General features: G+C 41.9%; 1 protein-coding gene across 1 annotated transcript in view; it reads left to right on the forward strand.

Annotated features, from left to right (window-relative positions):
- LOC126187353 (serine protease snake-like) overlaps window positions 1–25,406 on the forward strand; it is a 269,426-nt gene that overhangs the window by 211,538 nt on the left and 32,482 nt on the right. The window contains exon 5 of the mRNA XM_049928379.1: window positions 18,650–18,756. Within this exon, the coding sequence (XP_049784336.1) occupies window positions 18,650–18,756 (107 nt within the window). The remainder of the gene's footprint in view (window positions 1–18,649; window positions 18,757–25,406) is intronic.

A 25,406-nucleotide genomic window follows, 5' to 3' on the forward strand; every position in this document is an offset into this window, starting at 1 on the left:
GGCTACTGTCGAGCAACTATTGCAAACTCTCCTTGAACAGCAAATGCTTCTAATTGCGGCGATTCATGATTTTGGCGCGGCATCAAATGCGGGGCATTTATTGTCGTTGGCTATACCTCCTTTTCCTCCTTACGACGAGATGGTGGAAGACTGGTCTGATTATGAAAAACGTCTTCGACAGCACTTCTTGGCATTTCATGTCACGAACAACCATGTAAGTCTCTGTTCCTTTTCTGGATTTCACCTCAAATGTATCGGTTGTTGTCGCAATTGGCTCCTTTGAAGGATCCTGCGTCTTTGCCCTTTGCTGAAATGTGTTCACTTCTGTCCGTCTATTTTCAAAAGCAAACGCATGTGGTAGCCTCTCGTGTTGCCTTTTATCGTTGTCAAAAACAGCCACATCAATCCTATCGTGCTTGGGCTGTTGAACTTCACGGCCTCAGTCGAAAGTGTCAATTTGTTACTGACGTTCACAAAGAATCCTATGCCGATTCCATGGTACAGGATGCTATTATCCGGTCGGCACCCAACAAAGAAGTTCGGCAACGTGCCCTTCAGTTGGTGAATCCGACTCTAGATGAAGTTCTCTCCATTGCACAGCCTTTTGAAATTTCTCGCGCCGCTGGGGCGCAAATAGAGGCGTGGGGTGATGTCAGGGAAATACAACCTCTGTGCACTGTTGACGACGCATGCGGCGCATCGCCGCCAGCCGACGTGGCCGCAGTGCACTCCCACGCACAGCCTCGGCCTAGCCGTAAACAACCCGCTAAGAAACTGCAGCAAAACCCCTGGCAACTTCCTTCATGTCCGCGGTGTTTTACAAAACATTCACACGAGGATTGTCTCCAATGTTGGGCTGTGTGTCACAATTGCAAAAAGAAAGGTCATGTGTCTTCCGTTTGTAAATCCAACCGCATACATGATGTTCATGAACATGACGCTGATTCTGATTCTGTGTTGTCTGTCAATTACTCTTCTTCCCTTTCAGGGAAGTTATTCCTCACTGTCCAAATCCTTGGTCGAGATGTTCGCATGCAAGTGGATACCGGTTCTGCTGCCACTATAATTACATCTCAAACGTATCTTCAGTTGGGTTCTCCACTCCTGTCACCTGTCACTCGGCAATTACGGACGTACAATAAACAGAAGATTTCTCTCTTGGGACAGTTTAATGCTGAGGTATCTTACAAATCTGTCATTTGCACTGTTCCCATATTTGTGGTCGACCAGAGCAACGCAGAAAATCTTTTTGGTTTCAATGCCTTTCACGTTTTTGGGTTCTCCATAGATGACTCTGTCAATATTGTCTCTGATGCTATTCCTTATGCTCAACTGGATTCCTTGTCAATGACATTTTCGTCCCTTTTTTCTCCTGGGTTAGGCCGTGCAAACGACTTTGAAGCTCTATCACGCTCAAACCCACTGCTCGGCCTAAGTTTTTTCAGGCTCGGCCCATTCCTGTGGCGCTTCGTGATCGGGTAAAATCCTATGCCCCGTCCTGAAGAACTGTTCACTAAACTTGCTGGAGGCCAGTATTTTTCTAAAATTGACCTGTCAGAAGCTTATCATCAACTTCCTCTCGATGCTGCTTCCTGGCAGTTTCTGGTCCTTAACACGCCTTTCGGCCTCTATCAATACCAACGCTTGCCATTTGGGGTTGCTAGCGCCCCTGCTCTCTTTCAGCAATTCTTGGAACAATTATTGCTCCCTGTCCCTGGGTGTATCAATTACATGGACGACATTGTTGTCACTGGCTCCACCACTGAAGAACATCTTCAAAATCTCCGCACACTTTTTCATGTCTTACAGACTGCCTGTCATAAGTGTAATCTTCAGAAATCACAACTTTTTCAGGCATCTATCACGTACTTGGGGTTTCAACTCTCTCTCGGGATGGTATTCATCCGCTTCAGCAAACTGTCGCTGCGATCGATGCCCTTCCTCACCCTTCACCTGTTAAGGAACTGCAGGCCTTCTTGGGGAAAATAGCATACTATCACAAGTTTTTACCATCTGCGGCTTCAGTGGCTCAGCCGTTGCATCGCCTGTTGCATAAAAACGTGCCTTTTCACTGGTCCGCGTCATGTGAAGCGGCTTTCCAGAAATTGAAGACTATGCTGAAACAGGCCCCGTGCCTGGCTACTTATCGACCTGGCCAACATCTTGCTCTTGCCACAGACGCCTCTCAATACGGGGTCGGTGCAGTCTTGCGCACCGTTTTTCTGACGGTTTGGAACAACCCATTGCTTATGCCTCCAAAACACTCACGGATGCCCAATAAAAGTATTCTCAAATTGAGAAAGAAGCTTTGGCCATTATTTATGCTCTTCATAAGTTTTGTGTTTTCCTCTATGACTCAAAATTTCATCTTGTTACGGATCACAAACCACTTGTTTTCTTGTTTCATCCATCAACGTCACTTCCCGACAAGGCTGCACACCGCCTCCAGCGTTGGGCTCTTTACTTGTCTCGTTTCAATTATGAGATTCATTTCCGGCCAATGGCTCAACATGCAAATGCTGATGCTGTCTCGCCTTCCCATGGGTCCTGATCAGGCATTCGATAGGGACGAACTTTTGTGTTTCCACCTGGATGTTGCCGAGCAGCGGGTTGTGGACGGGTTCCCCATCACTGGGGACAGGATGGCAGCTGCTACGGGTTCTGACCCTACCCTCTCCCGGGTTTTATGCTGTATTCAGAAGGGTTGGCCAGATCGCCCGTCCACTAAGACTTCTGATACGTTGTGGAACTACTACGCTTTGTGCTACTGCCTCATGGCTAGGGATGGTGTTATCCTCCTCTCCACTGACAATGCTTTGCCGCGTGTTGTGGTACCTGCGTCTTTGTGTGCTTCGGTCTTGCGCCTCCTTCACCAAGGGCACTGGGGTGTGTCTCGCACAAAATCTCTGGCGCGCCGCCACGTGTACTGGCCTGGCATCGACTCTGAAATAGCACACATGGTCGCTGCCTGCGGCCCTTGTGCGTCGCAGGCCGCTGCCCCGAAGTCATCTTTGTCACCATGGCCTTCGCCTGAGAAGCCCTGGGAGCGCATTCATGCTGACTTTGCAGGACCCTTTTTAGGTACTTATTGGCTCCTCATAATTGACGCCTACTCTAACTTTCCTTTTATTGTCCGTTGCACGTCGCCTACCATCGCGGCAACCACCAGTGCTCTTGCCCGCATTTTTTCTTTGGAAGGCCTCCCCTCTCCTCTTGTTACTGATAATGGTCTGCAATTTGCCTCTTCTGAATTTGCGGATTTTTGTGCTCGTCACGGCATTATGCATGTCACAACCCTGCCGTTCCATCCACAATCCAACGGTGAGGCCGAACGACTGGTCCGCACATTTAAGGCTCAGATGCGGAAACTTCTGACTTCTTCTGCTGCTGATGATGCGCTTCTCCAGTTTTTGGCATCTTACCATTTCACCCCCATGGGTGACCACAGCCTGGCTGAGCTCTTGCATGGCCGACAGCCCCGCACGCTACTTCATCTTCTGCGGCCTTCCACCTCACGGCCGCGGGTGCCTTCACTTGGCCGGTTCACCGCTGATGACCTCGTCTGGGTACAGGGATATGGCAGGTGGCCAAAATGGAGCCCGGGCCGCATCTTAAGACACCATGGCAGATGCCTGTATGAAATCCAGATGGACACGGGTGTTGCAGTGCGTCATTCGGACCAGCTTCGGCCTCGTGTGCCAGCAACGCCTGTTCCAAATGCCACTACACCACCTTTGGCTCTACTTGATGCTTGGGATCTTGGCATCTCTCAATACTCACAACGCAGCCCTCTCACCATCATCGCAATGCCAGCAGAAGAACGGATGCCACCAGGAGAGGTGCCCATGCAGAAATCGGATGACCATCCTCTGTCAGGGCAAATCTACTCGCCTCCTCCTCCAACGGACGCCGACACATTGCCCATGTCTCCTGTCATATCAACTGGACTTGCTTCAATGGGCAGATTGGTGCATGGGGCCCCAGCAGATTTGACCCCTACGTCTCCTGTCATCTCGACCCGTTATCATCGGGGACACTTCCGTCCGTATGGGAAGTCTCCTCCTCAAGACTTTACGGTGAGTCAAACAATGCCTATGGACATTAGCCATCTCCAGGACACCTCCATCAAGACCAGTGCAACAATTTCAAAGGGGGGGAAAGTGTTGTGACTCACCAATCATTCAAAGCGCCGCCGCGCAATTACGTGGTTCCTCTACGTGCGGCGCTGTCTGCCAGCCATGCAGCAGCTGCACCACCTAAGCAGCCAGCCGAGCAGCAGCTGCTAGACTGGGACTCAGTGCTCATTCAAATGCTAACGTGTACACATGTCTTGCTTGTCAACTTACTCTGTGACTTATATGTGTTGTGTCGTTCTGAAATATATGTACTAAACTTGACGTTATAACAGACATATTCTCTCTCTCTCTCTCTCTCTCTCTCTCTCTCTCTCTCTCTCTCTAAGTCAACTTTGACAGGGATTTCACATGATGTGAAGAAACCCTTACATCTAGCAGTTTGTTGTAGGCTCAGTAATGAGTAATGTATTTTGAAAGTCTCTTTGGGTTTGCTGCCAGATCCTTGAATCAACTTGACTCAATATTCCAGTGACCCAACTGTTCACCATATTCAGGAGAACATTGCTTCTGCTGATGAGCCCCGCTGAGAACTGATGCCAGGCCGCAAATCGACGTCCTATATAGGCCTCCATACAGTCCACGGTGCATGTGCCACCCATGGCAGTTGCTGTCCTCTGAGACTGGGCAGGTGGCACCGCCCTTAGTAGAACACTGGCAGCAATGATATATAGCACTCAGAGATGATTTTCATACACTCAGTCTGGCTGCACCAAAGAACATTCTGTTTTGATGCGGGGTAGTACAGTATACCATGTCCTACTAAAAGGAAACCCATTGTTACATTAATTAAATTATCCACCGATCTAATTTCAATTGCCTCTTTATAGACAGTTACAAAAACCAGAAGTGTTGGAAACTATCACAGTTTTGGCAAATATCAAACAGTGTCCCTCATTTAAGCAATGTTCTGCTACAGCTGATTTTTCTGGTTGTTGTAGCCTCATATGACAGTGATGTTCCACACACACACCTGTCATGAACTGTGCGAATCAAACAGCCGGTCTAAACCTTCCCACATTGACACAGAATTTTGTATATACTGGTTTTCCTAAGCCCCAAATCATCTCTCAAAGATCCAAGTAATGCCCTAATCTTGGAAAATGGGTGAAACACACTCTTGATGTTAAAATTCTTCAAAATTCTTCCAGTCTTAAATGATATGCCTCTAGCATAAGAAATGAAGGCCACTGATCTATGCTCATCTTCATGCACCTCTGGTGATGGTGCAAACTCCATGGCCCAACCAATCTCCTCAGAGTGTCCATTTTCCTTAAAAACTGCCATCAAATGTGCAAGTTCTTGGGTTAAACTGTCTGCATCGGAAATGGGATATGCTCTGCATACCAAAGTCCTAAGGATGCCACTGTATTGGCATGGTGGGTGACAACTATTAGAATACATCGGCTTTTGGTGAACACTATGTCCCAAGGTTCCATCTGGTTTTTTGTAAAACATAACATCAAAAAATGGAAGCATCCTATCGCTTTCAACTTCCATGGTAAATTTAATGCTGAGATGAAGATAGTAGGAGTGGTCCAAAAGTCATGCCCATGTGGCCAGGTGAAAAAGGTATCATCCACATATCTCCTGAAGCATGTTTATTGCAAAGCCAAAGTCCTCAGAGCCATCTCCTTGAAGTCCTCCATAAATAAGTTGTCAACTGTGGGTGATAAAGGATGACCCATAGCCACTCCATCATTCTGTTTAAAAATTTTGTCATTAAATAAAAAATACAGGGTGTTTCAAAAATGACTGGTATATTTGAAACGGCAATAAAAACTAAACGAGCAGCGATAGAAATACACCGTTTGTTGCAATATGCTTGGGACAACAGTACATTTTCAGGCGGACGAACTTTCGAAATTACAGTAGTTACAATTTTCAACAACAGATGGTGCTGCAAGTGATGTGAAAGATATAGAAGACAACGCAGTCTGTGGGTGCTCCATTCTGTACGTCGTCTTTCTGCTGTAAGCGTGTGCTGTTCACAACGTGCAAGTGTGCTGTAGACAACATGGTTTATTCCTTAGAACAGAGGATTTTTCTGGTGTTGGAATTCCACCGCCTAGAACACAGTGTTGTTGCAACAAGACGAAGTTTTCAACGGAGGTTTAATGTAACCAAAGGACTGAAAAGCGATACAATAAAGGATCTGTTTGAAAAATTTCAATGGACTGGGAACGTGACGGATGAACGTGCTGGAAAGGTAGGGCGACCGCGTACGGCAACCACAGAGGGCAACGCGCAGCTAGTGCAGCAGGTGATCCAACAGCGGCCTCGGGTTTCCGTTCGCCGTGTTGCAGCTGCGGTCCAAATGATGCCAACGTCCACGTATCGTCTCATGCGACAGAGTTTACACCTCTATCCATACAAAATTCAAACGCGGCAACCCCTCAGCGCCGCTACCATTGCTGCACGAGAGACATTCGCTAACGATATAGTACACAGGATTGATGACGGCGATATGCATGTGGGCAGCATTTGGTTTACTGACGAAGCTTATTTTTACCTGGACGGCTTCGTCAATAAACAGAACTGGCGCATATGGGGAACCGAAAAGCCCCATGTTGCAGTCCCATCATCCCTGCATCCTCAAAAAGTACTGGTCTGGGCCGCCATTTCTTCCAAAGGAATCATTGGCCCATCTTTCAGATCCGAAACGATTACTGCATCACGCCTGGACATTCTTCATGAATTTGTGGCGGTACAAACTGCCTTAGACGACGCTGCGAACACCTCGTGGTTTATGCAAGATGGTGCCCGGCCACATCGCACGGCCGACGTCTTTAATTTCCTGAATGAATATTTCGATGATCGTGTGATTGCTTTGGGCTATCCGAAACATACAGGAGGCGGCGTGGATTGGCCTCCCTATTCGCCAGACATGAACCCCTGTGACTTCTTTCTGTGGGGACACTTGAAAGACCAGGTGTACCGCCAGAATCCAGAAACAATTGAACAGCTGAAGCAGTACATCTCATCTGCATGTGAAGCCATTCCGCCAGACACGTTGTCAAAGGTTTCGGGTAATTTCATTCAGAGACTACGCCATATTATTGCTACGCATGGTGGATATGTGGAAAATATCGTACTATAGAGTTTCCCAGACCGCAGCGCCATCTGTTGTTGAAAATTGTAACTACTGTAATTTCGAAAGTTTGTCTGCCTGAAAATGTACTGTTGTCCCAAGCATATTGCAACAAACGGTGTATTTCTATCGCTGCTCGTTTAGTTTTTATTGCCGTTTGAAATATACCGGTCATTTTTGAAACACCCTGTACATGGATGTCAGCATGTGAGAACAAAGCTTCAGCAAGTCGGAAGTTCCATGCGGCTTTTCGCGGATGATGCTGTAGTATACAGAGAAGTTGCAGCATTAGAAAATTGCAGCGAAATGCAGGGAGATATGCAGCGGATAGGCACTTGGTGCAGGGAGTGGCAACTGACCCTAAACATAGACAAATGTAATGTATTGCGAATACATAGAAAGAAGGATTCTTTATTGTATGATTATATGATAGCAGAACAAACACTGGTAGCAGTTACTTCTGCAAAATATCTGGGAGTATGCATACAGAACGATTTGAAGTGGAATGATCATATAAAATTAATTGTTGGTAAGGCGGGTACCAGGATGAAATTCATTGGGAGAGTCCTTAGAAAATGTAGTCCATCAACAAAGGAGCTGGTTTACAAAACACTCGTTCAACCTATACTCAAGTATTGCTCATCAGTGTGGGATCCATACCAGGTCGGGTTGACAGAGGAGATAGAGAAGATCCAAAGAAGAGCGGTGTGTTTCATCACAGGGTTATTTGGTAAGTGTGATAGCGTTACGGAGATGTTTAGCAAACTCAAGTGGCAGACTCTGCAAGAGAGGCGCTCTGCATCGCGATGTAACTTGTCCAGGTTTCGAGAGGGTGCATTTCTGGATGAGGTATCAAATATATTGCTTCCCCCTACTTACACCTCCTGAGGAGATCACAAATGTAAAATTAGAGAGATTCGAGCATGCATGGAGGCTTTCCAGTAGTCGTTCTTCCCACAAACCATACGTGACTGGAACAGCAAAGGAAGGTAATGACAGTGGCACATATAGTGCCCTCCGCCACACGGGCTTACGGAGTATAAATGCAGATGTAGATGTAGATGTAGATGTCTTCATCCAGCTGAGTTGATTTTATGACCTAGCAGCAAACTTGAAGAGACTGTCAAGACATTACGCCGGGAAAGCTTATGAAGTCACAGTAATGTACGAGGGTCATTCAATAATTAATGAGACAAATTGGTCTGGAGAAAAAGCGTTTATTTTTACAAAACAATACTTTTTCTACTTTTCAACATAATCCCCTTGAACATTTATGCACTTTTTCCAACAGGCTACAAGCTTTTTTATTCCAGCTGCAAAGAACTCTTTATTTTGATGTTTGAACCAATTTCCCACAAACTGTTTCACTTCCTCATCCTGGAACCTCTTCCCTCATAATGCCTCCTTCAGTGCACCAAACAAATGGAAATCACTAGGTGCTAAACCAGGACTGTAAGTGGGATGAGGCAGAACTTCCCAGCCCATTTTGTTGATGGTTTCATGGGTTAGTTGAGCAATGTGAGGACATGCATTTTCTTGGTGGAGAATCACACCTCTCCACTGAGATCCACATCGTCTCTCTCTCATGGTGGCTTCACCTTGTTTAAAAGCAAATCTGAGTAGTATTGGCTGTTCATTATACTCTGCTCTTCAAGATAACAAAAAACTGGACCTTAAGTATCCCAAAACACTGTCAACATGACTTTTCCTGTTGATGCTTAGGTTTTGAATTTTTTCTTGACAGGTGAATTGGTTTGCTTCCACTCAATGGCTCATAATAGTAAACCCAAGTTTCATCAAAAGTTAAATTTTGTTGAGGAAGTGCTCACCTTCTCTTTCATAATGTTCCTTTAGCTCTGTGCATGCTCTCGACCTAGTTTCCTTCTGAAGCTGTGCCAACTCCTTTGTGACCCATCTTGCACATGTTTGCAGTACTTCAACTTGTTACAGATAATGTTATGAACTGTACTGGTACTAACTTGAACCTTAGCAACTATCTTTTCCACAGTTGCAAGGTGATTGCCATGAATAATGTCATCAATTTGACTTTCAAGTGAGGGAGTTGAAACAGAAACTGGTCAGCCAGAACGGTGTTTGTCAGTCACTGAGTCATGACCATTTTTGAACTGCTCTACCCAACTTTTAAAAATTTGCATGATTCATACAACCTTCACCATAACCTTTAGACATTCTACAGTATATATTCATTACTGGTTTCTTGTCTTCAGCAAGTAAAAATAGAATAACAGAATGTTGTTCAATTAATCTGGAGTTTCAAGTGGACACGCCATCTTGAAATGTATTTTTGAGGTTATAAACAAAACAATCTTGATACGTCAGCTGATTAGAGTTAATCCCAGTGATGACAACTTAAAGCCATAAAAGTACCAAACTTGCCTTACTAACAGTTTTTTCCCCAGACCAATTTGTCTCTTTAATTATTGAACGACCCTCATATTTGCTGAAACAGGGTTGCATCAACTCCCATGATCCTTTAGTGTATCTCCAACTGTAGTCTCAAACTTCTGGATGAAGATTTGCTTGTATCGCTTACTCACTGCAAGATCTGATGACTTATGCTATAGCACTGCTATCAAGAATAAACGAAGATTACAGTTTTGCATCCCATTAAACAATATCAGACCAGTAAACAAAGAGATGAGACCTTTTTCTTAACAATTCCATCATGAGGTGCATGTAGGTAATTTAGAACATTTCCTGTAATGTAGCTGGAATGACACCACCTTCTCCAAACAGTAAACAGTCAGCTATTAACATATATTTTAATTTGTACTCAGTATGTACTAAGCCTTTCCCTACCTCTCTAAATGCCTGTTTTTCATCTCTCTTGAACTGCCTTTTTTTTCCCCCACAGAAATTACTTGGCTGAAATTAAAGTGAAAAAGAAAATTAACAAAAGTTTCCCACATGATTAATGCATGATATTGGTTATGATTTATTTGGATGTGATTTTTGTGAGATGCTTATGATTGATTATTAATATACAATAATATACATCTAAATAATCAAAGAACTTTTTTCTGACCATGCAAGTGCTAAAGCATCTTTGTAAAACTCAGAACACTGTAGTTCAGTAATGGACAGGTTTACACTCGCACACACACACATATCCATCCACACATACACAGACACAAGCAGACATATGTCTGCTTGTGTCTGTGTATGTGTGGATGGATATGTGTGTGTGTGCGAGTGTAAACCTGTCCTTTTTTCCCCCTAAGGTAAGTCTTTCCGCTCCCGGGATTGGAATGACCCCTTACCCTCTCCCAAAACCCAATCCTTTTGTCTTTCCTTCTCCTTCCCTCTTTCCTGACGAGGCAACCGTTGGTTGCGAAAGCTAGAGTTTTGTGTGTATGTTTGTGTTTATTTGTGTGTCTATCGACCTGCCAGCGCTTTTGTTGGGTAAGTCTCATCATCTTTGTTTTTAAATGTATATAAAGATGGTATCTTTCCTAGATCTGTGGAAGTAAAGGTTGGGAAATTCTTTCAGAAAGACTCTACAATAAAAAGTGGAACTTGTGGTGCTTTCAGAAAACACCTTTTTAAAGAGGGAGTACATTCTTGAAACATTCAGGTCAGGACTGAGGTATTCCTTGCTTCATCTTGCTCAGCTGCAATGGCTAACTTCCTGGGGAAAGCCATTCATGTGCTGTTCTATATACATTTTGTCTTCATCACTGTATTTTGATTGAGTGTGTCTCATTCTGTGGTCAGTGAATGTTCTTTCTCGAAGATTTTTCTTCTTAGTAAATATTTCCAGCCTTTTCTTTTCAACAGCAAAGATATTCATAAAGTCATTATGCAAACTGCAACAAGATCTCCTGTACCATTTGGAATAGAATACTGAACTGTTCCCTATTGGCAACTTTCAGCAGAATTATCATAGGTTCCATGCCAATGACGCCGTACTGGTGTGACACTAACAAGACCCATCAGGAAGATTCCTTGTGTTGAGTACTCTTGCTTATTAGAATTCAGAAAACAAAACTGTTTTCAATGCAGGTGTCAGCTCACTGCAACTTAATCTACATTTGCGTGGTACCTGAAGGAAAGAACAACAAAATTATTATGTTTTCTATAGAGGACACAGGAAATATGTATACATTCAACAGCAATCATTTCTTACATAAATTTCATAGCCCACATATGGTCATCATATATGTACAAAATGATTTAAAGATAATATGTAGGTACAGTCAAAACAAAATAAAAGACTTTTTCCAAAGGAAAACGGATGCACCTGATTACCTCCACAATGCAGGCATCTATCAAGTGTCATGTGGCTGCGGCAAGGTGTATATAGGCAAAACAGGAAGAATTGTAAAAGAACGCATTAAGGAACACACACGGCACATGCGGCTAAAACAAAGTGCAAAATTGGCAGTAGCGGAACATCACAAGAACTGTGGCTCTGACATCGATTTTAATAACGTACGTGTACTGGCTAAAGAAACAAACATTTGTAGAAGAAAGGTCCAAGAAGTGGTTGAAATTTCTAAGAATGTATCTAATTTTAACAGAGAGGACGGCTATAGGCTTCCGGCATCGTGGCTCCCCGCTATCAAGGAAGTAAATACGCGGCCATGGTGTGTGAGCAGCATAAACAACGCACTGCAAGTCACTTCGGCAGACAATAATATTTTGGGTAAACATTCCCCCTCTCTTGCTCTGTCCATTTTGAATCTAGCCACTGATGATGACCAACCAATAGCGGTAGTAGACATTTCAACCAATAACCCTTCTCCAGCATAAGTGTGGAATAGTGCCTTTCTAGCCAATGACAATGGACCACCAATGGTATCCACAGGAGATAAGCTACCAACGCCCCTTCTTCTGCATCAAAGTGGGAATATTAGCCTTTGACTATGGCCCACCAATGGTAGCCATATGAATTTTAATCAATACTATCACTTCTCCAGCACGAATGCCAGAAAACTCCCCCTTTATAAGTGGACGTGACACTCGTCTCTGTCAGTGTTCCAGCAGTAGTGGACATCAAAAGATCCTGAGGAAGATCCCAGCAGAGGGGTCGAAATGTCGAACATTTTAGAAGAAACATGATGTGGCCTAATAACCCAGAAGATTTTAACTTTAGGTATATAATATTTCATTTATATGACTGTATATGATCGTAATATTATGCAATGTTTATAAGCACACCTTACAAGTTGAAGAGCAGTGATTCACAAAAAAGGACAGAATAGAAGTCTATGCATACACTTTTCTTGGCATCAAAGTGAGACAAACACAACTGAATGGCACATTGCACCATTCTTATGAAATCAGCAGGCAACTTAGCACCATTTCCATCTAGTTGTGGCAAGTGTAACCACTTGGAATTCTCCGTGGATGTGGCACTTTTCATATGTAATCCTCCTTGGTATCCTGCAACTTTCAAACCGCTTATCACATTTTTCATGAATTTGGCACTTTGAACTTTTCTACAGCTGAGTATCTAATTGGGATAGCCATGTTTTAGCACATTTACCACAATGTGGAAGGAATTCTCAGTATATGCCATCAAAACCTTGAACTTCACCTGATTTAATGTCTTGTAGAGCCATTGGAAAATCTTCAGAAGTGAATGGCAGAGAATATGGGCAATGATGTGTACATCTTGCTGTCATTGTTCTCTGTTGTTGCTTTACTTGTGTGGCATAATGTTCAGAAATAGATGGTTCAGATGTTGAGCTGAAGTGATGTGGTTGTTATTGCATGTTGTTCAATTTCCTCCTCCCATGTCATGTAACAGAGACCATGCTTTTCTGCTTGATTGTTTGAAGTGTAGTTTTTTTCAATAGTGACCAACAGTTTCTCATGGCACATGGCTCCAAGATTCTGCACCTAATTGTCTGTTGTTTCTCTCTCTCCTGTTGTGAGTATAGCTTATCCATTTCACCTACACAGATGCCCTCAGTAGCCAGTGCTTCCTCCAAAAATTAAATGAAATTTGGTGGTGAAAGTAGGCTATTGTCAATAATGTAGTCCACACCAAAACTTGAAGGTCAAACACTTTAATTGCTCTTTCATGATATCTAAATTCTTATTTGTGACCAGTTTTTGTCTCATATACTTCAATTTTGTACAGACAAACAGACAGCCACATATTGCCTTAGGTTGATGCTACACAATATAGTTCGAGTGCAGTAACATAAAAATGCTAATTATTGAGGAGAGGAAAACATAAAAGATAGAGAGTATCCAACCTGCTATGTCTGAAGAGGTTATCCTCTTATAGTTTCTCACTGACCTCAGATCACTCTGAAATGTACTACTTCCTGTCTGCTCTGGGAATAAACTTCCTGCTGTGATTAACACTGCACCCACAAATGTTTCTTACTATTGCTCAAGAGAGGAATTTGTCCCAAAATGTTATCATGTTTTTCAGTGAATTTGGACCATTTTGCTTTCTGAAAGTGCCCACGTGGGTGGGAAATATAATTTACCATGGAATCTGCATGCTTGCTTCCAGTATTACTGGGTAACACTGATTGTGTGGAAAGTCAAACAGAACTCTTCATGTGGTTTTTAATGGTTGGAGCTTGTCATCTAAAGGGATAAAATGTTGATCAAGATTGTACTCTTGCCTTCATGCAGCATATCTAAATATGGATCAATCCTTGGCATCAAAATTTAGGTGAAAATTGTGTTCTTCTGCCTGTAAAATTGAAGGTTCTCTATTGGAGACGTTGGAGTTTTACTTCCATCAGTTGCTAGACAGTCCTCATGATCTCCTTCCACAACACATCACTATAACTATAGCTCCTGTAGTTATACATAATTTGCAGAAAAAAATGTTGTTTTTTTAACATATCATCAAAGGTGACTGCAGTTTCAATTTCACTTACACAGATATACATATTATAAATTAAAGTCCCCTACCATATTTTTCTGTCAGTACACGAAGACTAATCTCAGGAATTTTGATACTTTTCAGTAATAGAAGACTGAATGACGAATTAGGTTTGCATACATAATTTATTACTGTTACACAATACCAGTTGTCTGGCCATAGTTACTAAGTGCTATCTGTGGGAAGTTGGAAAGAACCACTACTAATATAATATTTAAGCTGATTTCCTCTGTGTGTTCCTTCCGCTTTTGTAAACACTAAGTATGAAGCACAGTTCACTTGTACACTGCCTATATGGAATGAGGAGACTGTTACCTGCTTCTTCTATGCTGCTCCTTCTCTGTGGGTTATATGCATGGCAGGAATTGCCACCACCTCTTCTTTCGCTCCCTCAAAGATCAGCTGTCTTAAACTGTGCCCACAATACTCACATACTCATACACTGATATCAGAGAAACAATATACAACAAAAGTCGTCGTCATACTGCCAGCAGTTGAGCCTCATTCATGAAAGGAAACAAATATTGTTTTGCAAGATCTTGATAACATTAGTTTATTTGACAGGACAATCACAAATAAAAAAGTTGCTCTGTTGTAATGGTGCTATTAGGTTTGCAAATGAAGAGCCCATGGAAAAATGGGCTAAGTGACATTTTGTACATTCATCAGGAGAGGAAATTTAAACTTTTAAGATTACAAAAAAGTATATAAAGCACTCCAGTCGAATGTAACCAATATAAATATGATGTTAAATTTAATGCTTGCAGAGGATGTACATTAGAAAAAAGGAACAATTGAAATTATCTGATAAAAAAGGCAATACTTGCAAAGAAAGTGCATCTTTACCACAAGAAAAACATGGTAGGTCCATTCCTTCCCTTCTTTGTGTTGTTGAGCACTGAAAGTTTCTTTTTATTGGACCCAGATTTTGGTTCTTTGTGTGGTAGACTGGAATGGAAATTTCTTGTGTCTTGACCACAACTATTTGGTTCTTGATGCAATAATTTACCAACAACCATATGTATTGTAGAAATTTATTTTATGAACTTCTTATGTGCTACCAGTTTCGGCATTACATTGATGCCATCTTCAGGCCCCTATACAATGAGTAGAACAAATGCACTATATAAAAATATAGAACATATGTTAACAATTGACAGGTATCATGTTAACTATGTAAGTGGCTCAAAAAGACATGATGTATATCATTAAAACTATATGTAACATTAGGGCAAATATGATTCTGCTTATATCCTGCTGTTGTTAATAGTTTTCACTGTTTTACTCGGATATAGCATGATAGATGAAGATATGTATACCCCGTTATTCATAAATCTGTACCACATAGTTGTAATAGGCCATGCAACACATCAAATGTACTACAAACAATCGTATGTCCAGGGGAAGAATATTTTTTTAAAAATAATTAAATAATGTAAATAAATAATAAAATAAATTAAAATACAAGAAAATGTGACATAACTATGTCAGAATACATAAGTTACATGTGCATAGCCTAGGTCGTATTATGTGGGGTATGACTATATTCAAGTAAAACAGTGAAAACTATTAACATGACATAAGCAGAAGCATATTTGCCCTAATGTTACACATAGTTTTAATGATATACAATATGTCTTTTTGAGCCACTTACATAGTTAACATGATAACTGTCAACTATTAACGTATGTTCTATATTTCAACAATAGTACATTTGTTCTACTCATTGCACAGGAGCCTGAAGATGGCATCAATGTGATGCCGAAACTGGTAGCACATAAGTTCATAAAATAAATTTCTACAATACATGCAGCTGTTGGTAAATTAATGCATCAAGAAACACATGCCAGCCGTTGTCCCATGGTCCATAATGGATCAACGAAGACAACTGTTTGAATTCTTGAATGTCTGCGTAATCATAAGGTATTGGCAGCACCTCTGAAAATATACTCCTAGAACTAGTTATTTCTATAGTTATCATGATTTACCTTTCAAAAAGATTCACATTATAAAACACTTACCATTATATGCTCTTATAGGCGATAAGAATTTGCCAGGGCCCTGTGGTCGATACTCAGGCTTGACATCTACTTGTATACCAACAGAATGTTCCAAATGCAGTGGTACCCAGGCTCCATTGTAAGTAATCTTATGTTTGAACAGCTTATCTGCCTTCATAACCAGAGCTTCTCTAAGCAATCATGTTTTGAAAGAATATTTTGGTTTGTAACTTGCTTCAGAAATGTGGTCCAGTTTCATATAGTTTCTTGTTGAACAGCAATGACTTTGTAAGGCCTTGGGTTCACTACTGTGGTTTCAAAAGAATTAACCTTGGTCTTTTGGTAACCCAGTAATAACTTCCTTTCTTATCAAACCAAAGTTTTTATCTCATTTCATGTAAGAGTCTCTGCTTATTGAAAATACTATGTTGACACCTTCTACTCTCTTGATGGTATGAATGAGATAGTGATAGTATATGAGCATGGTGTCATTCTTATTCTGTCCTGAGCATGTATCACAGAACATTACAAGAACCCTTACTTTTGGATCAAGGATTTCACTCATGTAAGTGAGTAAAAACTATAAACTTCATTCCCTCCTTAATTCCCTACATCTTCAGTGCAAGTATAAAATATTGCCTCACTGTCGGACATTTGATGAATGTTGAGACAGTAAAATGATAATTCCATGCAAATGAATGAAGACCTTTTGGCAAACAGGAATTTTATTTGTTGTATCACTTTGTTTGATTCTTACATTGCATCATAAACAGCAATCTCTAGCATTGGAATTGTCATGCCTATGCTTCTACAAGCAATTAATGTCAAAGGATTTAAGCTGGTTAAATAGGAAGATTCATCATTCCAGTCACCAAACAAATTGCAGTTGTTGAGAAGGTGTTCTCTTTCATGGGGTTTGACTTGTTTGAAACACCGAAATGATGAGCATTTGCAGTGACTGCCCTAACTCATGAGACAGTGCCCTAAGGCGCCTATAAACATTACTCATTCTCCCATAACTATTTCTCTTTTCAGCTGATTGATTAATAGGTGGCTTCTCACCTTTATCTTGTGACAAACCACACATTTAAAGATCATAAGAGGACTGCACTACTATCACTCTTCAAACTAAACACTGCTACTATAAGGAAACAACACATAAAAATAAACTCAGCTGATCACATTTGTAGTTTCAACCCTATTACCTAACAGATTATTGCAAACAGTTCAAACTGATCTTGGACTTGCCTCATTCTTTCCATGAGAAGACTGACAGAATGTTTTTTCTGTTACCACTAAAAGTAAAACCCATTGTATCTGTTTGCACTAGAACCTTCTCAAAAATTCACTTTTTAAATACTATAATATTCTAATTAGAACATGGATTTTTAACAGACATATATTTTATTATTATAAAAATATACTATTTGATATTTAAATTATTTTCAAATTTTGATTGAAGGTAATATAGTTCAAAGCTTTCTGTCTTTAACAACTTTTTAAATAAAATATTTCTAAACAAAACTTGTTATTCTCTCATAACTTGAGAACAGAACAATACAACTGAACTATATGAAAATTAAACTAAATAACTTTTGTCTATGTGAAAATTATGTGTAATCCCTGCTATACTGAAATTGTAATGTTGTGATTTCTCTTCAAATAACATATTTTTAACCAAATTATCTACATTGTTACTCTCAGTATAACTAGGACTAAGTACTGAACAAAAAGTTTCAATCTGAAACATTTTAAATAAAGTTTTTATAATTTTGGAAGTTCATGTATCACTCATTTCATATTAAATAAATATTGTAATGGAAACTACAGTACTGAACAGACAGATATGTCTCTCTTCTTATTTCTAAGTACCTCTTCTGTTCCAAAATAAATTATGAGACAATGGACTTTTTTTAGTACATGCAGCATACAGATTGCACTCTACAATGACCCAAAAGAAGTGCTTCAGTTAGATACAATACATGCTGAATGAATGATTACTTTTATGTAGCTATGTGTATTGCATCTTATGTAGATTAGTTTGTATCATGAAATGTCCCAGAGATTAGGTGGAAATGACCATTGTAATAACATTAGAAAAATGGGAGCTCACAAGGAAAGATTTAAGTTTATTTTTTCCACATGGTATTTGAGAGTGGGAAGGCCAAAAAATAGTATGCAAGTTGTTCTGTGCACCCTCTGCCAAGCACATAAGTGTGAATAGCAGAGTAGTCATGTAAATGTTGATGTAGATAAGTAGTTGAGATAGTTTGTTCCCAGTTTGTTTACATTCTAACTGATGTTGTAGTTTAGAAATTTTTTTGCCATTTACTTTATATGAAGTACACTTTTTGTTGTTATTACAATAATGTGAATTCCAGAATCAGAACACAAGCAGGTCATAAATAAAGGTAACTGCTCGCCTGTGGTACAGATCAGAAAACTTTCAATAAACTAGCATTCATTTGCAGAGAGTGGCTGCTCTCCATATTTTCTGTTTATTTTTGTTACTACTTACCTACTTATGTGTGATAAAAATGTGTTTTAACAGGCTGCTATTGGTTATCAAAATGATGGTACCCTGGCTTGGAACTGTGGGGGATCACTAATCAGTGAATATTATGTTCTCACTGCAGCCCACTGCACACACTCTGGAAAGTGAGTAAACATTTAGCACTTAATATTTAGTTTTGTATTCTGATAACTATTATTGTTGTTCTGCATATTAGTGAAAGACACAATGGAATGGATGAAAAGTGTTATTATGTACAAAGCCTGTTAGTGTTGGTTATAAATTTAATAAACTTAAACACAATGTCATTAGATACAAAAAAACAGTACATAATTGCCAATGAACTGTGAATACAAAAGTGGAATTACAATAAGTAGTCAAAATAGAAATTAATTATCTGCACTGAAAGTGCCTGATCTTAATAATAACCATCAAAATTGCAAGACACGCTTTATACACTGTTCATGGAATGACTGCCACAATCCATGCATGCCTCTCAGCTAGTCAAGTTAGATTTCAACATAGCCAACAGCACTAGCAAACTTCCAAAGGCATTAGTGTCATGCCTCACATATAAACGCACACCCACAACCAGTAGGCATGTCACGTTTTAAATGTGGATGCTTCTAAGCATCTTTATTAATCTTGACATGAATGTAGTGAATGACAATAACAGATGTACAAGTATTACACAAATACAGCTACTAGTGACATGCACATATGTTACATATTTGAATTTAAGACTAGTGTTTCTCTTTCAAGTGTGCATCCACAGCCAGAGGGTGCATCAAATTAAATGGGGCACCACAGCATCTTATTTAATATGATGAGCCCATTGGTCATGGACATACACTTGAGCGTGAAATGCTTGTCTTATGTTCAAAGATATAATACGTACACATAACACTAGTATCTGTATTTGTGTAATACTTGTACATTTGCTATTGTCATTCACTATATTGATGTTGAGCATTCACCATATTGATGTCAATATTAATAAAGTTGCATAAGCACACCCACATATAAAATGTGACACACCTACTGATTGTGCTCTCAGGAGCTCAGCATTCATTTATTGGGTATGTGCTTAGTGACCCCAGAGTTCTTGAGTGGGGCTGGTAAATGCCACCAGTCCACTGTCACCATAAGCTCTGGGTATGCTTCAGCGACCACTGTGTGGCGCAGTGGTGGAACATTGTTGTCACAGGAAACGGGGTTCTTGGCTTGGCAGCTAGGATTGTGAGGATGATAACAACCTTTATAAAAAAAATTCCTCAATCTCAAGGTCATGCTGTGCGCTGGTGAGATGCATGGCTGTTGAAGTGGAACAGTTGTTAGTGGGTGGCCTCTGGGGAACCTGCTGCACCTCAGTTTATAAGGCTTTCTCAGGCATGCACGGTCTGTCTGAGTGAACTCTTGCTTCCCTAGCTGCTCATGGGGCTGACATGGACCCTTCAAAACTTTTCATTCCTTCTTCCAGCAGAAAGGGTGGGCAGCTGGAAAGGTACCAACACCAAGTCTAAAAGAGGGCTTACCAATCCTCTTGATTCAGTCACTAGTAACAGAATTCATACTGTTTGTCAGAATATGTTTATTACAGTTAAAAGAAAAGAGGATAATTTCACTAAAATTTCTCCATTTTACATACATAGAGAGCATTACTGGAAACTTAAAATCTGTTAAACACATGTACAGTAGGACTCTGTTGGTTGAAACATCTAGCTCCCAACAAGTAAAGAACCTTCAAAAGCCCAATGCCTCAGGGGGTATGTGATACAAACTGAATTGCACAACACCTTGAACTACAGCAAAGGTGTTGTGACTTGCAGGGATCTAGTTAACATTTACCAAGAAGAAATGAAAGTTTAGTTGTCCCAGGAAGGCATTATCAATATGCAAAATGGTATGAAAAGGGTGGATGGTGATCTTGTCAAATCAGACTATTTTATGCTCACTTTTAACAGTATGAAACTTGCAGAGAATGTCAAGGCAGGTTTCCTATACCTAAGTGTATGACCTTATTTCTCAAAATGCAGTGTTTTAAATGCCAGCACTATGGGCACACTATTCTTGTTTGTAAAGGAGAAGCTACTTGTCGCAAATGTGATAAAGCCACCAATGACAGAGTTGGTTGTTCCTTTTCTCCAAAGTCTGTCAACTGCTCTGGGGATCACCCTGTCTGGAGTTGCGACTGCAGTGTTCTCCTTGAAGAATGGAAGATCCAGGAGATCAACACAATAAAGCACATCCTGTATGGTGAAGCCAAAAAGCTATGCAAGTCCATACAGCCACCCACATTTGTTGCCTCTTTTGTTTCCATTCTCAAACAGTCAGTCCAAAAAACTTATGCTGCTACACAAACAGGAGTTGCTAGTGTCAGAGCTAGTACCTGTGTTTGTCAATGTACTTGTGCTGATGTAGTTCATTTGAAGCCTGCCCCTCCCCATAGAATTTGAGAAAAGGCCACAATTGTTACATCATGGAACTACCTGCCCCTCAAGAGATCAAGTCTTGTCCGCTGCCCACACTGCCACTGCCAGTACCACATCCAAAGTTGTGGTTCAAAAGCTGCCTCAGACAAAAAATTGAAGTCAAAGGTGAAGGATCACATACTGATTGAGACAGGAAGTACACAGTCCAACGATTTCAATGTCATCCTACCTAATTTCTCTCTCAAATATTCTTCAGAGGTGATGGACATTGATTTTTGTCTGGGACAATCATCTCGAGCCAAGATTAAGCCTCCACCCATGTGGGCTCCCCTCCCTGGCAGAAAGTCAGGATAGAAGTGCTACCCCAGTGATAGATGGCTCCCATCCTCCAGTGGAACATTAACAGGTTCAGGACACATGTGAAGGAACTTAAACGCCTGGCACAGGAACGCCACCTGTGCTTGTGTTTGCAAAAAGCACATTTTAAAGCACCTTATGCCCCTGTACTGCAGGAATATACACTCTATCACAGGGATGACCTAACTGTGGAAAGTGCCAATGAAGGGATTACTGTGTTTGTGCATAATGCACACCACTCCTCTGTTTTCCACCTGGTTACTGACCTGCAAGCCATTGCTGTTGAGATTCATGTGTGTTGGAGGTTCACTGTTTGCTCACTGTATCTACCCCCGCAAGATGCAGTGGCCTTCGAGGCTCTCACAAATCTTAGGGAACAACTCACCCAGCCATTTCTCTTACTGGGAGACTTCAATGCCCATCATATTTTGTGGGGCTTGACCTCTGCTTGTCCCAAGGTCAGGCTCTGGAGGGCCTCATGAGATGTGCATCCTCAACACAAGTACACCCACCCATTTTTGTGCTGCTACTGGGTCATTCTCAGCCATTAACTTCTCTTTCTGCTCTCCAACTGTGCTGGCATAAGCTGTCACCAGCACTCCAGGTGGCAAAGAAGCTGTGAAAAGATCGATAGCAGACACCGGAGCAAGCGAGCCTATCAGCAGAGAGGCCAAAGACAGACGTGCAAGAAACAGCCACCAACGCCCTCTTAGCCACCAGTATTCCTGCTGCAGACTAGAGGGCCAGTCAGTCATCCAGTGAGTCAACGAGCTGAGTCCTCAGCTGCAGCCCAATGGGAGTCACTGTCGCAGTTAGCTCAGCCTCTAGCTCAGAGTCAGTCAGCACCTGGCGACCACAGTAGTGCACATTTCGGGACTTGTACTTTACCAGCAGTGAGGCTAGTGTGGACTATTACAGTAGATCTTGTACCACATGGGCTAGCTTAAGATAAGAAACTTCTTTTTCTGATTAATAAAGAACCCTATAAATATATGCATGCAGCTGTGTTATAGAAAGAGTAAATTGGCCACTAAACATCATTCTCTCCTTGTTTCCCATGGTACAAGCCTACAGTGACAACACGACACAAAACCAAACCTCAAAGACACTGTTTAGTGGGAAGTAAATGATGATCTTCAGGAGGATTTCTGTAAACATAGTCATCTACCAACAGCAGCAGTGCTGAAACAGGGGTGTCTCCTACAAGTGCCCGAAGACAGCGCTCAGAAGCTGGCAAAGAATTTTGCGCAAACTGTTGCCAATGCCAGCCTGAATCTGGCATTTTGTCACTATCATGTGACTGTAGAGAGGGGAAAGTTGAACTTCAGATCCAACAGTTCTGAGTTCACAACTATCCTTTCTCTGTGTGAGAGCTGGAATCGGTGCTGTCTGCGATTCATGATACTGCACCCAGTCACAACCAAATCCAGTATGGCATGCTTGCTGGCAGTATCAAAGGATATCCTCCTCGAATGTTTTAATCTTGTAAGGCAGACAGGTACCTTCCCCCACTCATGGAGAGAGGCAATTTTGATACCTTTCCTTACACCATGAAAGGACCGCACAACTCCCAGTAGTTATTGGAGTATCACCACAACAAGCTGTATAGGAAAAATCATGGAGCAGAAGGTCAACCATTGTCTAGTCTGATTGTTAGAGACCAGGCAACTCCTCAGCCACTCTCAATGTCGATTCTGGAGATTTTGGTCCACTGTTGACAACCTGTCTCTTCTACGTGTGGCTGTACAGCAGCCTTTCCTACGTAAGCATCATTGCATCAGCATATTCTTTGACATCAGTAAGGCATGTGGTACTACTTGGAGACACAGTACTGCCGCACAACTGTATCAGTGGAACTTCTGTGGCAACCTCTCCATCTTCATACAGTCTTTCCTGTCTCAGCAGATTTTTAGGATCAGAGTTGGTGACAGGCTGTCAGATGGTTTTGAGCAGGGAGAATGGTGTCCCTCAGGGCAGTGTTTTAAGTGTTAACCTCTTTGCAACAGCCATAAGTAGTATCACACCTATGGTAAGGAGTCCTGTACAGTGCTCATTTGTGGATGATTTTGCTGTCTCCTTTGCATCCTCCAATGTTGCAACAGCAAGCCATGAGTTGCAACTTACAGTATGGAGGTTGGAGGAGTGGGCTGCAAAGATGGGTTTTGGGTTTTCTGCAGATAAGGGAGTTTGTGTTCATCTTTATCATTCTTGTCATATTTTGATTTACCTGCCTTGCATATGAGGGACACCATTCCACATTTTAGAGACTCTGTGAGATTTTTAGGCCTCTTTTTTTTCCTTCAAATTATCATGGTTTCCACGTCTGAGAGATCTGAAATCCAGAACCCTGAGGGCAGTAAACATCATAAAGTGCCTTAGCCTCAGGTCTTTGGGAGCAGACAGGCTCATCTGCTCCAGATTTATAGGGCTTTTATGTGTACACAATTAGACTATGGGTGCATGGTGTATGGACTGGTGATGCCTTCTTATTTCAAGATCATTGATGCTGTCTGCCACGAGGAGATTAGGCTGACCATGGGTGCGTTTAGGACCAGCACCATACGCAGTCTCTGTGCTGAGGCTGCTGAACCATCACTTACGATATGACAGCAGCTCCTCATGGTGTGCCAGGCACCCAAGTTCCTCACAGCACTGAATTCACCCGCATACCATGCTGTTACTTATCCACCTCTGGAACACCTTTTCTCCCATTGTCCACAAACAAGAAAGCCATTTGTGATCCTTGTGTGGCATTTGCTGGAGTCACTTGAAGTGCGGCATGTCCAACCTTAAATCCAGTGTTTTAACCATCTGCCACCCCGGTTGGTGTAGAGAACCCGAGTCATTTTAGATTTACTGCAGTACAGGAGAGATTGCACTGCTGCTTCTTTTTTTAATGTAGTATTTTCTGATGTTTTATATGAGTACCACAACTTTATGGGTGTCTCTAAACAGGGGACTCTGTTGGTTGCTCAATTGTTTTCCCATAGCACGTCCTTGGACCGCAGCATGTAGAGACGCTTTACGTGCTCGTCGACGTGCTTTACGCACATTTAAACGCCACCCTACAGTGGCGAATTGTATCAATTATAAACGATTACGTGCTCAGTGTCGTCGTATTATCAAAGAAAGCAAGAAAGCCAGCTGGGCTGCTTTCACAAGCACCTTCAACAGTTTTACTCCTTCTTCTGTTGTCTGGGGTAGCCTGCGCCGGCTATCTGGCACTAAGGTCCACTCACCAGTTTCTGGCTTGAAGGTCGCGAATGACGTCCTTGTGGCCCCTGAGGCTGTCTCCAATGCCTTCGGCCGCTTTTTCGCAGAGGTTTCGAGCTCTGCTCATTACCACCCTGCCTTCCTCCCCCGCAAACAGGCAGAGGAGGCTAGGCCACCTAACTTCCGCTCCTCGAATTGTGAAAGTTATAATGCCCCATTCACCATGCGGGAACTCGAAAACGCACTTGGCCGATCACGGTCCTCTGCTCCAGGGCCTGATTCTATTCATATTCAGATGCTGAAGAACCTTTCTCCTGCGGGTAAAGGTTTTCTTCTTCGTACATACAATCGCATCTGGATTGAGGGACATGTTCCCGCATGCTGGCGCGAGTCTATTGTTGTCCCGATTCCTAAGCCGGGGAAGGACAAGCACTTGCCTTCCAGTTATCGACCTATCTCGCTTACCAGCTGTGTCTGTAAAGTGATGGAGCGAATGGTTAACTCACGATTGGTTTGGCTGCTCGAGTCTCGACGCCTACTTACCAATGTACAATGTGGATTTCGTAGGCGCTGCTCTGCTGTTGACCATCTGGTTACCTTGTCGACCTTCATTATGAATAACTTCTTGTGGAAGCGCCTGACCGTGGCTGTGTTCTTTGATTTGGAGAAGGCTTACGACACCTGTTGGAGGGCGGGCATTCTCCGCACCATGCATACATGGGGCCTTCGCGGTCGCCTCCCTCTTTTTATTCGTTCCTTTTTAATGGATCGACAGTTCAGGGTACGTGTGGGTT

The sequence above is a fragment of the Schistocerca cancellata genome, chromosome 5 (assembly GCF_023864275.1).
Source record: "Schistocerca cancellata isolate TAMUIC-IGC-003103 chromosome 5, iqSchCanc2.1, whole genome shotgun sequence".
Classification (NCBI taxonomy): domain Eukaryota; kingdom Metazoa; phylum Arthropoda; class Insecta; order Orthoptera; family Acrididae; genus Schistocerca; species Schistocerca cancellata.